The sequence below is a fragment of the Camelus ferus genome, chromosome 29 (assembly GCF_009834535.1).
Source record: "Camelus ferus isolate YT-003-E chromosome 29, BCGSAC_Cfer_1.0, whole genome shotgun sequence".
NCBI classification, from domain to species: domain Eukaryota; kingdom Metazoa; phylum Chordata; class Mammalia; order Artiodactyla; family Camelidae; genus Camelus; species Camelus ferus.
Window position 1 is genome coordinate 13,152,996 of NC_045724.1, and position 14,013 is coordinate 13,167,008.

Below are 14,013 nucleotides of genomic sequence, written 5' to 3' on the forward strand. Positions count from 1 at the left end.
GTGCTTGACCCTTCAGACTTCCCTGTGAATTAAAACAAGGTTAATTTTGACACAGTGCTGATAGAACCAAGAGATGAAATTTCTTTCTGTATTTCCACAGAGTACAGTACGATCCACAGCCCGTCAACACCCATTAAAGACTCAGACTCTGATCGATTGCGACGAGGTTCAGATGGGAAGTCACGTGGGCGGGGCCGAAGAAACAATAACCCTTCGCCTCCCCCGGACTCTGATCTGGAGGTATGTCATTGCCAGCCCCCGAGTAATTAGCCAGGAGTCTTGTGGTTCTACACCTGCCGTGATCAGGGTGTCCAAATGCCTTTGTTACTGCTTCCCCCCACTCCCCCCTCCCGTATTAACTATAAGTAAACTGGGTTTTTTTCCATATTAAAGATAAAGCAGTTATCCATTTCTGTTTTCTCTTCCATTGTAGCTATGTCGTAAAGCATTTGTTTTCTTTTTCTCTTTAATGAAACATAATCAGTCATGTAGTTCTGCTTTGACCAAATTCTCTTGTACTGCTCTGTGTTGTTGCCACTTAAAATTAAGGATTGTACAAAAAACGCTTAATAAAATCCACTTAGAAATTAAAGACACACATACATATATATATCGAGAAAGGAAAAAATCTAGAATATTCTAAACAGAGATGATTATCACCTTATGTTTTGGTGGAGTTCAAAAGCAGGAGGGATTACATAAAACTTTAAAGGGTGGTAGATTTCATAGCCTTGAATCCACTGCAGTTAAGTTTCTTTTTACTGCCAAAGTGAAATCTGATGATGGAAAACATGATTATTTTGGCTGAAAAGATGAACAATGTCCAGCAAAACTTGTGGATATGAATATGTACTGGTGTGAGTGGGATTGAGAAGGAGAAAAGCAGGCTTGGGACTCCTTTTGTGGTATCTCAGAGACCTTTTCAATTTCAAATACCCCAAGAGTGTGTCAAGAGCCTGTGGGATGTGTCTGCTTAAGTTGTTAACTATCTGAAATCTGAACAAAATCAGGCAGGAATAATATACCATCCATTTGATAACATCCCCATAGGTAACATAAGGTGAATAGATGATGTAAGATTTTAGTTTCTATGGGTGACTTATTTATTTATTTAAATACTTGGCTTGATAAGAATAAAACATCAGATTAGTTATTTTAACACTTCTTCATGAGCTGAGATCAGAGACAAGGAAACGATAAGTTGAATGACTTTTAATGGATTGCCCCTCTCTGTCTCAGAAGTTATAAACAGACTCATTTTAGCTCATTTTCCATTTCTTCAGAACTTAGACTGAGAAGCTATATGGAAGTAGGAAGAATGTATTTCTTTCCTGTATTTATATCAGGGCTTGCCAACATGTGTATCCTCTTGTACCTCATCTGAGATTCCATCTGAGAAAAGCTGGGAGATACTCTTTAGAACAGGTGTGTTTAAAAAAAAAGAATAGTAAATTCAGGTTTTTTCATTTGCCTCCCGTTTCAAGACTAGCTTTTCATGTTGAAGTTAACTGATTATCAGGTTTTTCAGCCTGAGGGAAAGACACACTGATTTGGTTCTTCCTTTGTAGAGGGTGTTCATCTGGGACCTGGACGAGACAATCATTGTTTTCCATTCATTGCTTACTGGGTCCTATGCCAACAGATATGGGAGGGTGAGTACCAAATTTACTCTAATTTCTTTAGAGTAAATATGCCTAGAATTGAATCTTTTTTTGTCCAAAGGGGAATGTGGTTAACTTTGAATGTAACTTGATTTATTGAGATAGTCAAGTATATATGTGAGGCAAAAAAAAAATGTAAATGAACAGAAGAAGTTTCTTTCTTTTGGGTTCTTAAAAATGAGATAATATTTATGTAATTACGTTCATTCTTTCAGACCTCAATGAGTAAAGGTGATTGAATGCTATTCTAGGATGGAATATTAAAATATATAGATGACATAGAAAGGTCTTTTGTGTTATATTTTTTAATTTGCCACATTCTTTTATTCTCTTTATTCTTGAGGTATTCCATGAAGCAAGATATTTCACTTGATACTGTCTTCAGTGATTGGCAGTGTTACCATTTTATTTTTAAAGCACCTGTTATGAATGTCTTTATTAGTCCCTTTGCTGTGGAGCTAAATTTACATGATGCTTAATAAAATTGGGCCTCTGAATGACAAAGGACCAATACATCCAATTTTGAGTTGTGACAATACTTATCTTGATAGGTGCAGGTAAACAATAATATTATAGATCATCTTCCATGAATAGAACTTCAGTTTCACTGTTCTTTCTGTATTAGATTTCCCAAAACTTTGGAAATTCTTTTTGATTGTTTGCTGGCCTCATAAACCTTTTCCGCACAAAAAAAAATCATGTTGTTTAAAGTGCCTTTAGTTATTTCTGAAATTACCCTGTGAATATGGTATTTCTCAGTTTTTGTAATCTTTAAAGAAATAATATTACAAGTCATAGATCCTTGAAGTTATTGATTTTGAGCCTTAGAAAGCTGAGTTCTTGTGTTTTGGTGACTCCAGATGTTTATCAAAATTACGTGTTAAAATTGACACTCATGAAATGTGCATGCTCTCACTACAGGTTTTATCCAGGTATTTATTCTTTCAACAGATATTTATTTCAATAATTACATATCGAGCACCTGATTTGTAGGTATCTGGAAGTGAGAGTAGAGGAATTATAAGCTGAGCTTCACAGTACTGCCTTCATTCTCATAACCCTAAAGAAATACCTAATCCAAAAAACTGGAAAAACGCACATTTGTGAGAACGAGAATATTCCACCATTTGAATTTCGATGAGAAATAAGATATCTGTAAAATTCAACATGCCCCATCTGATTGTCAAACAAATTTTCTATGAGAGGAAGACAGTTAACAAAAACACAGATTATAAAAAAAAAATAAAGCCATAGACTCAATCATTCAGAATAGGTCTCTGCTTTGAAGCTAGCACATAGAAGGAGTCAATAAATATTAGCTGCTTTATTTCTTCTATCATTCCTTGTCTCAGTACTAGGAATATCCTGATTTCAAAACTATTCCTTTAAAAGCCTGAAATGTCAGTGTGGTTAGTAGGAAGCCTCTTGAAGATCATCTTAGCTGAACCATTTTAATGTTCCTCCAACTAACTCCTAAGGTCAAGAATGGGCTCCTGGAACTTGCACACAAGTGTTGAAAGGAGCTTACACTTAGGAAACTAACATTTGAAAACCATTTAGAAAGTCTCAAGTCTTTAAAAGCTTTGTCACTAGAGGCCAAATTGACGTAAAGAGAGTTGTCTCCATCCATGCACTGTTAGCCATTGAAAGGGGCCAGCTTAGAGCAAAGTGGTGAACATCCCATGACCCACTGACCTCACATCAATCTCTAGCTGTAAATGATTGGTTTACACATGGGATTCACACCTAACCTAGAAACCACTGGCAGCTTAGAGTTTTCATTTGGATTCTTGACAATACCTAAACAAATATCATAAATTTTATTTTTACAAGTGTCAACCATTAGTATTTTGAGACTTCAACCAATAGTATTTTGTTTGTTTAGTTTTCTCCTCCTAGGGCATGTGATAAAAAGTTTTATGTAATTTTCTCAAGCCAAATGTATGTATTTTTTTTAAGTATGGATGATTTGAGATGTTTAAATGTAAGCTTACCATTTGTTTATAAGTTGAAGGGGCCTGGGGAGAGAGTGGCCACAGAAAACCTGATTGAGAGAAGGTCTTCCTGTGCGTGACTTTCTTTTTCTCCAGTTTAAATTCTGTTTTCTGCACTCATTGCTTGGGTGATTTTATTCTTCTTCTTTTTTAATTATTGAAGTATAGTCTGTTTGCAATGTTGTGTCAGTTTCTGGTGTATAGTATAATGTTTCAGTCGTACATATACATACATTCCTTTCCATGTTCTTTTTCATTATAGGTTACTACAAGATAGTGAACATAGTTCCTTGTGCTATACAGTAGAAACTTGTTGTGTATCTATTTTATATATAGTAGTTAGTATCTGCAGATCTCAAACTCCCAATTTATCCCTTCTCACCCTCTTTTTTGCCTGGTAACCATAAGTTTGTTTATTATGTCTGTTCTGTGTGTATGACTTTTTGAGCCTGAGGTCAGGATGACCTGAAGAGTCCGATTGATAATGTGACCATCAGGAGAAAGGATGTTCTAAGCAGAGGAAACAGCAAGTGTGGAGGCAGGAAAGGGTTTGATGTTTGAGGGATAAAGAGGCTGGTGGTGTCGAACTTAGTGATGGAGATGCATAATCAAGAAAGATGTGGGCTGGGATGAGGGCAGGTGCAAAGTGCCTCCCAGCCATGCTCAACAGGGCTGATCTCATTGCACGTGCCATGGGAAGTCATTGGAAGACTTCAAGGGGGGACATAACAAGATCAGATTTAGATTTTTAGATTGATTTGGCTGTGTGTGAACTAACGGTAGGGAAAGAGGGGTGGGGGAACAGAGAGGAGGAGGTCTTAGGGGTGATCTGATGCACTAGCTGTAGAGATGGAGAAAACTGATTGGATTACAGATTCTACTGCAGATAGAGAATTGGGATTCAATTGGATTGTGCTGTTGAGCAATAAGTAATAGGAGTGAAAACGTCATTCCTGGGTTTTTGTCCTGAGCAACTGGGAGTGTAGTCATCTATTTGTTGAGATGGGGAAGAATTAATTGGAGGGGAAATGGAAAGTTCAGTGTTCGACAAGTTCGAGGTGCCTGTTAGACATCCACTTGGACCCTTGGACCAGGCAAGGAGGTCCTTGGAAGGTGAGCCCAGGACATGTGGGCATGGTGAGAGCTGCAGATGTCAGGGTTAGAAGCTCCTCAGACACTTAGCTTGATTTCTTCCTAAACGTTTGTGAGCATCTTCATCGTGCTGGTTGCTCATGGTCAGCTGTTATCTCATTACGGGGACACCCCCTATCCTGACAGGTTGACTTTTGAAGATGCGTCACTGAGGATGTTGAATAGTAGCCTGTAGCATGCAAGAAAGTTTGCTCCGTGTTCTGTTTATTAGAGAACTTTAGAATCTTAAATCTGATCACTGTGTCTGGTAAAAATGTGTAGATCAACAAGGATACTTCCAAAGAATAATAAGAACCAAGCTGATCAGAACTTGCATCCCTCTTGCTGACTCGGCACAAGGAGAGAAGTCTGAAAGCAGTTCAGGGGCAAGCCACATTTCTTGGAGCACAGATTCAAGGATGTTGCTGGCCATTGTCGGGGATCATGTGGCTGGGCCTTACTCTGCAGGCACACAAAGACATGAATGCCTGACAATGTGATAGCTGTTCTGTCTCTATGGGAACCAGATACTTGAGAAGTAGCTTAGTCACAGTAGCTTAGGCTGCTCAATGAGTAGGCCATTCAGTAAGGGGATACGGGATCTGGTTGATATAATGCAAAAGTTAGAGCATGTTACAGCAATGTGTACCAAAAAACGTTTGAGAATGTCCCACCTTCCATGTAACCCTAGCTGTGGGAAGCAGGCATGCTGGGTGCTATAAGGAAGTATTGTTTTATAACAAAGGTGATGGGAACAAAAAAAGGATGCTGGGTACAGGTCAGGTTTTAGGAAAGAGAAACAGCATATTAGCAGGAAAATGAAGCCCCTGGGTGTTACTGTATATTACGTTGTTGTTAATAATATCTATCCTGGTTGTTTTTCATACATTTTGTAAAGTGGCTTTCCAACTAAATCCAGATTCTCCAATTTTGCTGAAGAAAACTAGTCTTGACTTTTTTTTTTCCATTGAATTTTCTCCTTGAAATAGGCAATATCATAATCTAGTTGTTAACGTCAAAGCACAGACCCCAAATTTATATTTCCAATGAGTATTGTGCTGATGCCCCAAGCATGGTTTGCTCCTTGGGGGAGGACTTCACAAGGTACCCAGTATCATGATTGTTTCAAGACTTTCTATTGTTGCTTAACAAATCATACGGATTTGGGCTAGAGTGGTCCTTAAAAGCATTGAGCGCTCGCCCCTCATTTTCCAAGAAAACCTAAATGTGAACATTTAAGACAGCATAAAGCTTTGCATTTTTAACTATAGGCCCTGCTTATTAAGAATTTCCTATGTGCCCAGGGCCCATTTAACTCAGCTTCAGTGCTCTGAATCTATTGCCAAGCCCATTTACAGATGAGGAAACTGAGGCTTAGATGAGGTTAGAGATGTGAGAAACACTTAGCACCTAGTCCTGACAGAGAATACGTATTGTTCTAATTTTAGTGTAGCTGAACCTTGACTGTGAAAAAACAAAACAAACAAACAAAAACTCTTGAGCCTGGCATAGTGGCCAGTGAGTAATACGTGGTAGTATCTTTACATTTATGAAGTACCAATGTGTCTGTCATATGCCTTCTGGTGTATAGGAAGGACGTCAGATTTGAATTCACAGAGAGCTAGACTCAGACCCAAGCTCTAATTTTCAGTTCATTGACCTTGGCCCAATTGTTTCTCCATGCTGAGCCTCAGTTTCCTCTTCTATAAATCTGGCTACTTGCAGAATTGCTTTAAGAATTAAGCTATGTCAACAACATCTCAATAAAGCTGGAGGGGAAAAAAAGGATTCAAGTTGTGGTCATGAGTTTGAAGGGCTCAGCACCGTGTCTTATTAATAGCAATAATCCAGTAATAAAAACAGTATATGTCACTGATTAACCTTGTATCTGCTGTCTAAATAAGCATTTGCCTGTTAACACACCAGGCTTCTAGGAGGGTCCCATTTGTCACAGTGAGTTTAGATGAACTCAGCCTCCCTAGTGAGTGTAGTACTGTGATCATTCAGCATACTGATGAAAGAAAAGTTCGACAGTAGTTTATCTAACCCATTTCATCAGAACACCCCAGCTAGCCAGTATGGATTGCTGTTCTTACCCCATTTTAGGATGCAACACTAAAGTCCAAAATCTGTTGAGAGGCAGCCATCTTCCATGGTGGCTGATGTAGATGGTGAATTCATAGCATGGCACCAGAGTGGCTGGACAGCTAGCATCCTCCTCGGGCTCTAGAGGATCTGGTTACTTATACAGAATGATCTCTCTTTTGGGACCTCTAGACCAGGAGTTGGCAAACTTTTCTGGTAAAGAGGCAGGTAATAAAGAGGTCAGATTCTGTGGGCTATATGCCTGTCATAACTACTCTGCTCTGCCCTGGTAGTGCAGGAACAGCCTCAGACAAAAGAAAAAGAATTTGTCTCAGAAACTTTATGTGGCCTGCAAAGTCTAAAATACTTTTTGTCTGTCCCTTCAAAGGAAAAGTTTGCCTGCCGCTGCTCTAGATCGTGCTCTGACCTTTGTGTTGATTCTATTTACTCCTGCCTTTAGGACACCAGGACAATTCAGTGACAGCCACACTGTGGTCACCTAGACTGGAAACTCAGTGCAGACATCCAATAAAGCACAAGCCAGCACATGCATTTGTCAGGGTAGGTGAAGCGGCTGTAACAAATAGGCCCCAAATCGCATAGCTTAAACACAGTAGAAATGTACCTCTTTCCTATTGAAGGGTCTCGGGTGGATTTTCCCAGTTGCTTGGTTTGGGCAGGGTTAGGTAATGCAGATAATGGTTGTACATCTCACCATGTACAGAAGCTCCTGAGGCTTCTTCTGTGACCGCTGTCAGATTTCTAACCCACAGCGAGAAGAAGCAGAGGGGAGCATGAAGGGCAGGCTTGATGGGCCGAGCTTAGAAGGGTGCACACCTCTGCCCCCTTGGCTCAGTGCAGAGGAGACCAGGAGATGTGGCCTCACTGTGAGGCCAGGAAGAAACAGAGAATGAGTTTTGGTGGATGGGTGGCAGCAGCAGCCACAGGTTTCAGCTAAGAAATATTTGACAAATGAGTAAAACACAAAGCCCACTTTCAAATCCTTGTGGTGGCTCTGGCCATCCCAGCAGAGCCGGACCCTCAGGCTATGGGACAGGTGTACTGAAGAGTGATGAATGGCCAGTTAATCCCGGAGGATGGTTCCCTGATTTTATCCTCTTCTTTATGGATCAATGCCAAGTGAGATCAAAATGATGAAATAATTTAGGGTCCCCAGCAGAACTTCTCAATGCCATGAGATGACATAGAATCTAAACTCCCAGAACAAACCAAAAACACACTGCTCTTGACTATCAAAGGGGTTTCAAGCTGAAAGAGCCTCCTGCAGCACTTTTCTTTGCCCTTATCCTGATAATAGTTCTCTTCCCCTTTAACTGCCAGCCCCTCCCTCCTGACTGGCAGTGACATATAGCCGAAATGCATGTTCCTGCTACCTTATTGAATAAAGCCCTATTTTTCACATTCATATATGTGAAAGGGAAGGCAGTGAACACATATGAATCACCACAGCTTTCCAGCTACCACCAGCTTGGGACTTCCCTTACACAGAGGCAGGAAAAGCATCTTATATCTGCAAGTCTCACTTGTTCTGTCTTAATCATCCCATCTATAAAATGGGAGCAGTCACAGGGCTGTTGGGAAAACAATATACAGCATCTAGAAAAATACTCATAGGCACTCCCTAAATAAGAGCGATCACTGCTTCCTTTGGGGGTTCAGAGGAGGGGTGGGCAAGAGTGGGCAAGTGTTGTTCCAGGTAGCAGACAGGGAGAGGCAGAAGAGGAGCATAACCATTTAGGGAAACGAGAGGCAAAATGGCTGGATACCTGTCAAGTATGTTTGGAAGATCAGACTCATACTTGCAGAAGACAGGTGGCAGAGAGTGTGGTAATGGTAATAAAAATACTGCACTTTTGTTCAGCTTTCATACTTCAGACCGCCATCTCCAATTAGTTTCTTATATCTAATTAGTTCCTTCTCTTTTTTTTTTTTCCCAAAGAGGAAGCTATGTTTCAGAAAAATTAAATGATTGGCCCATGGAAGCACTCATCAGGAATATAATCTAGCCTTCTGATCGCCCTCAAAAGAGGGATGCCAGGAGCCTTGGGTACCAGGATTTTGCACCATGGGCATGGCGATGCCATGAACAATATTGAAACATTGGAGTGACATGATGGATGTGTGCAGTTCGGAAGATTGATCTGATAGCAGAGATTATTATGGTTCTCCTGGTGGGAAATAACAAAGGCTTAAGAGAATGGCTGTAATACTAGGAAGGAGATAGGAGAGAGGTTGCACGTGAAATCTGGATAGGTCTTTTGACTGGATTTCACTGTGTAAGCTTTCTGCTGGCACTGCGCGGGCCCCTACGTGTTGAGGCCAACTTGGCCAGATCTACCCTGGCTTTCTTTTCTTTCCTCCCTCTTTGTACCACTCCTTGGCAGCTGTCCCATGTTTGGGACTCATTGGGGTTTCTCCACAATCACAGTTAATCTTTGGAATGGTGAAGTTCTTTCTCCTATGCTCTACTTGGGTATTATTTTCATGATGTTGAAAGAGAGTCTCTTAAGTAAGGAGAAAATTAGAGCAGTCGAGTGTCACATATCTAATCAGTAAAAAGGACCTGATTAGCCCCACCGCAAGTTGGGATATTTTCTTTTTTAAATCATTCAGCCAGTAATTCAACCGTGATTTATTTTTCATGTGTATACATTCTAGTAATCCAGATTATTTCTTCATTGGCATCAGACCTACGCCCAACTCCTAAAACTTGGCATTTCACATCGGCTGTTCTGTGATAGGGCCTTATAAAATTGCAAAAAGTTGAGTCCATTGATGGTATTGATAACTTTAGACAGGTGGGGAGAAAACAATGGAACCTTTGGGTCTCGGAGGTTGTACGTATCATTTACATAAGACTTTCAGTAATATTTTTTAAAGAAATAACATTTTAGCATATTTATTTTCTTCTCTCCAATAATGGAGCTAATTTTCTCATCTTATCTTTAATCCTTCCCTTCTGAGCAATCAGCATGGGGCCACTCCTGGATGCAGAGTGCCCATTCCTGTTTTTCTGCTTTTTTTTTTCCTCCAAAACAAAAGATCTTAATAGGGAGAATTTATTTTAAATGGCATTCAGGCCCTGTTTGTGGCTGTAATATCAGAATAAAATAAGGAATTGCTTAAGGGGTCCAAAACGGGTATTTTCCCTTTCCTTGGACTGATCCTAGCCAAAGATTTGTTTTGCTTTGAGCATAGTTTATAAGACTTTCACAATGACCAACAAATTCTCATAAACCTGCTTACATCCTTAACATCACACCTCCCTGGGCACCTTTGTCCCCCAGTAACTGCTTGCCAGTGGAGGCTTAGTGACCCACGTAAGATCCGTGCAGACAGAATTTTTAGGAACCTTATCTTTTATTCCACAAATTTAAAATGTTTAAGTACCATATCCCAGGAAACTAGTCAGGCTTTCTGAAATAGTTGGGCCATCTTCTAGCAACTCTTTCTAGCCTAAGATAAATTCTTCAAATAGCATTTTTTTCAAACTTCATATATTATACTTTTTGATTCAAAGTAGAGTAGCAATTGCCGGAAGTCTGTGTAGGTTTGCTTTCGTAGATGCAACGGGGGATATTCAAATAGGAGAGACGCAAATGACGTTTATCATATATTGAAAATGTACTTGTAAGTTGGAAATAGTAGTAGATAAAAAATAAAAAGCAAAATTAATTTGGGGGCTTTCAGTAAAATAAACCCCCAATATCACTAGTAAAACCCAGTTACTAACTCACAATGCCGTGGCTGCCTAAAATTAAAACAATGATTTAGGTATTAAAAATATTTTTTAAATGTCTCAACATGAAGAATTTAAATTGGAAAATTTATATTGCTTTATACATTTGCTTGGTTTATTTTACTGTTTTTTTTGGGGGGGGGGGTTGTTGTTTTGCTTTTCACCTTAGAAAAATAAGATGGTAAAAGAAAAGGAATTAAAGGGCAAAACGTGCAAGGGTGTGGAAATAGGTACCAGAGCCACATTAACAACAGGAACAGTTTTTTTCTTTTAATGCTTTGCTGGTAACACAGCAGCGCAGAGAAACTGCTGTCTTACTAACATTTGGTGCTATTTTTAGCTGTTTTTGTTGTGAAATTTAAGTGACTCATAGTTACTCTTTTTAAACTACATGAGATCTAATGTAATATTTGGCATTGAAGCATCATTAAACCAAAACTAAAAGTTTTGTGATGTATCTTTTAAAATACATAAAAAGAAGAGATACTATTATGATTCGATGAATGGTTAGCTTTAAGGTTTCTAGAGAAGGGACCAAATATTTTATTTTTCCACTCAGAAAGCATTCTGGATCCTATTCTAAAAACCTGAGGAGAGGGAAACAGGTTTTCTTCAAACTATCTATTCCGAGACTCAAAGGACTACGGATCCTCCGAGCCAAAAATAGAATTTTGAGAAAGTTAATGAAAATGGGTTGAGAAAAGCACTTTTGAACCAGTCTCCATTCAAGGGGGTGGTAGGTGCTTGTTGAGGGCAGGGATCGTGTTTGCCATTAAAAACAGATTAAATTGCCATTGAAGCCACGAAATGAAAATTAGGGATGAGTGCAAACCTCCCTTCAAAACAGTCTTTGTAGTGCTTACTTAAAAGACGGTTAAGATCAAATATAAATTTGCAATGCAGATGTAACGATGATATTTCTCAATGTAAATGGCCAACAAAATAACCTGAGCAGTGTGAACTTCAACTTGGTCACTCAGTCAATAAGGCTACTATAAACGTGGGTGTACAGATTTCTCTTTGCGACCCTGCCTTCAATTATTTTGGGCACCAGAAGTAGAATTGCTGGATCACATAATAATCCTAAGTAGCCATCCTATTGGGTGTGACATGGTATCTCCTTGTGACTTTCATTTCCATTTCTCTAACGATTCGTGATGTTGAGCATCTTTTCATGTGTTTTCTGACCATTTGTGTATCTTCTTTAGAGAGTCTCTGTTCAATTTCTTTGCCCATTTTTTAATCGGGTTGTTTGCTTTTTCATTGTTGAGTTGTAGGTGTTCTTTGTATATCCTGTATACTAACCTCCTATCAGGTATGAGTTCAAATATTTTCTACTATTCCATAGGTTATCTTTTCATTGTAATTGGATCCTTTGGTGCACAGAAGTTTTTAGATGTAGTCTAATTTATCTCTGTTTTCTTTTGGCTCCTGTGGGTTTGGTGTCATAGCCAGTAATTCCTGCCAGATTCAGTGTCATGAGGCTTTCCTTCTAAGAGTTTTATAGTGTTGCTCTTAGGTTTAGGTCTTTGATCTATCTTGAATTTATTTTTGTATATGGTCTAAGGTATAGATCCAGCTGTATTCTTTGCACAGGAGTATCTAGTCTTCCCAGTTTCATTTGTTGAAAAGACTGTCTTTTCCTCATTAAATAATCTGAGCACCCTTGTTGAAAGTCGTTTGACCATATATGTAGGAGTTTATTTCTCAGTTCTCTGTTTATTCTATTGGTCCATATATCTGTCTTTATGCTTGTCTTTATGTATGTCTCCATACCACACTGTTTTGACTGCTGTGGCTTTGTAATAAGACTTGAAATCAGGAAGTGTGAGACCCAATTTTTTTCTTTTTTAAGATTGTTTTGGCTATTTGGGGTTCCCTGAGAGTCCATATGAATTTTTTTTTTATTGAAGTATAGTCAGTTACAATGTGTCAATCTCTGGTGTACAGCACAATATCCCAGTCATGCATATACATATATATATTCATTTTCACTATGAATTTTAGAATGGATTTTTCTATTTTTGCAAAAAATGCCGTTGAGAATATGATAGGGATTGCATTAAATCTATAAGTCACTTTGGGTAGTCTTGTCAACTTAATCTTAAATCTGCATCCATGAACGTGGAATGTCTTTTCATTTATTTGTGTTTTCTTTGATTTCTTTCAGCAACATTTTGTAGTTTTCAGTATGCAAGTCTTTTGCCTACTTGATTACATTTATTTCTAAGCATTTTATTCTTTCTGATGCTATTTTAAATGAAATGTTCTTAAATTCCTTTCTGGACTCTTCATTGTAAGTGTATAGAGATACAACTGATTTTGGTGTGCTGATTTTGTGTCCTATAACTGTGCTGAATTCATTTGTTAGTTCTAACAGTTTTTAGAAACTCCTTGGAGTTTTCTACATATAAGACCATGTCATCTGTGAACAAAGATAATTTTACTTCTTCCTCTCCTGTTTGAGTGCCTTTTATTTCTTTTTCTTTCTTAGCTAATTGCTCTGGCTGGGAATTCCAGGACTAGGTCTGATGGATATGGTAACTGCAAGCATCCTTGTCCTGTTCCTGAGGAAAAGCATTCAGACTTTAATCACTGAGTCTGATGTTGCCTGTGGGCTTTTCATATATGGCCTTTACTGTATTGAGATAGTTTCTTTCTGTATTCTGTTCCCAGTTTGTAAAGTATTTTTCTCCAGTGGTTCTATAAGTTTTTTTTTTTTTTTGCAGTTTTTTTATATGTATATTATGTCTTTTAATCTGTGTGTTCTCACTCAGTCTATTTTTCTTAACTTTGAGTATTTCTATTGAAATAATCAGATTATTCATCCTGCAGAGTTCCTGGGAGTCTGGGTTTCCTTTCTGTTCAATTTTCACTCTGTTCCTTTGTCACATACTCTTTTGCCTCCTGTATTTCTTATGAATTAGTAGTAGCTATATGGAGAAGCTTAATTAGATTCAGGTTTGATGGTTTATTTGTTCATTTCAGTCAAGACTTCATAGGTGGGATATATCCTTCCAGTAAGAGATGCCTGCTGTCTAGTTGTTCTCTTTTTTAAACTTCGGCTTTCTGGTTGGACAGTCTCCTTTACCAATCCATAGGATATTCTTACTTATCCTGTAAATTCTTTCTTCTTGACTCAAAGTTAGTTGATTAAGAAGGAGAAAACTCAAGAGTTTAAGGGTTCTTTTAAACCCCCCAAGAACTACAGAACCAAGTATATGTGTATCTACATGAGAAATAAAAGGATTGACAGTTCGTGCTGCAAATAACTATCCCATTGCTACTTTCGGTGGGACAAAGTTTTGAGATGAAACTAAAGCACTTTCTGAATTTGGAGATTTTCTTAACTATCTCCTCTCTTTGAATATATTCAGTACTA

General features: G+C 38.6%; 1 protein-coding gene across 9 annotated transcripts in view; it reads left to right on the plus strand.

Moving 5' to 3' along the window:
* The window catches only part of EYA1 (EYA transcriptional coactivator and phosphatase 1), a 283,352-nt gene that overhangs the window by 221,939 nt on the left and 47,400 nt on the right, over positions 1-14,013 (plus strand). For all 9 annotated transcript variants that reach the window (XM_032470269.1, XM_032470272.1, XM_006185840.3 and 6 more), the window contains 2 exons: positions 101-240; positions 1,569-1,652. In XM_032470269.1, coding sequence (XP_032326160.1) covers positions 101-240; positions 1,569-1,652 — 224 coding nt within the window. The remainder of the gene's footprint in view (positions 1-100; positions 241-1,568; positions 1,653-14,013) is intronic.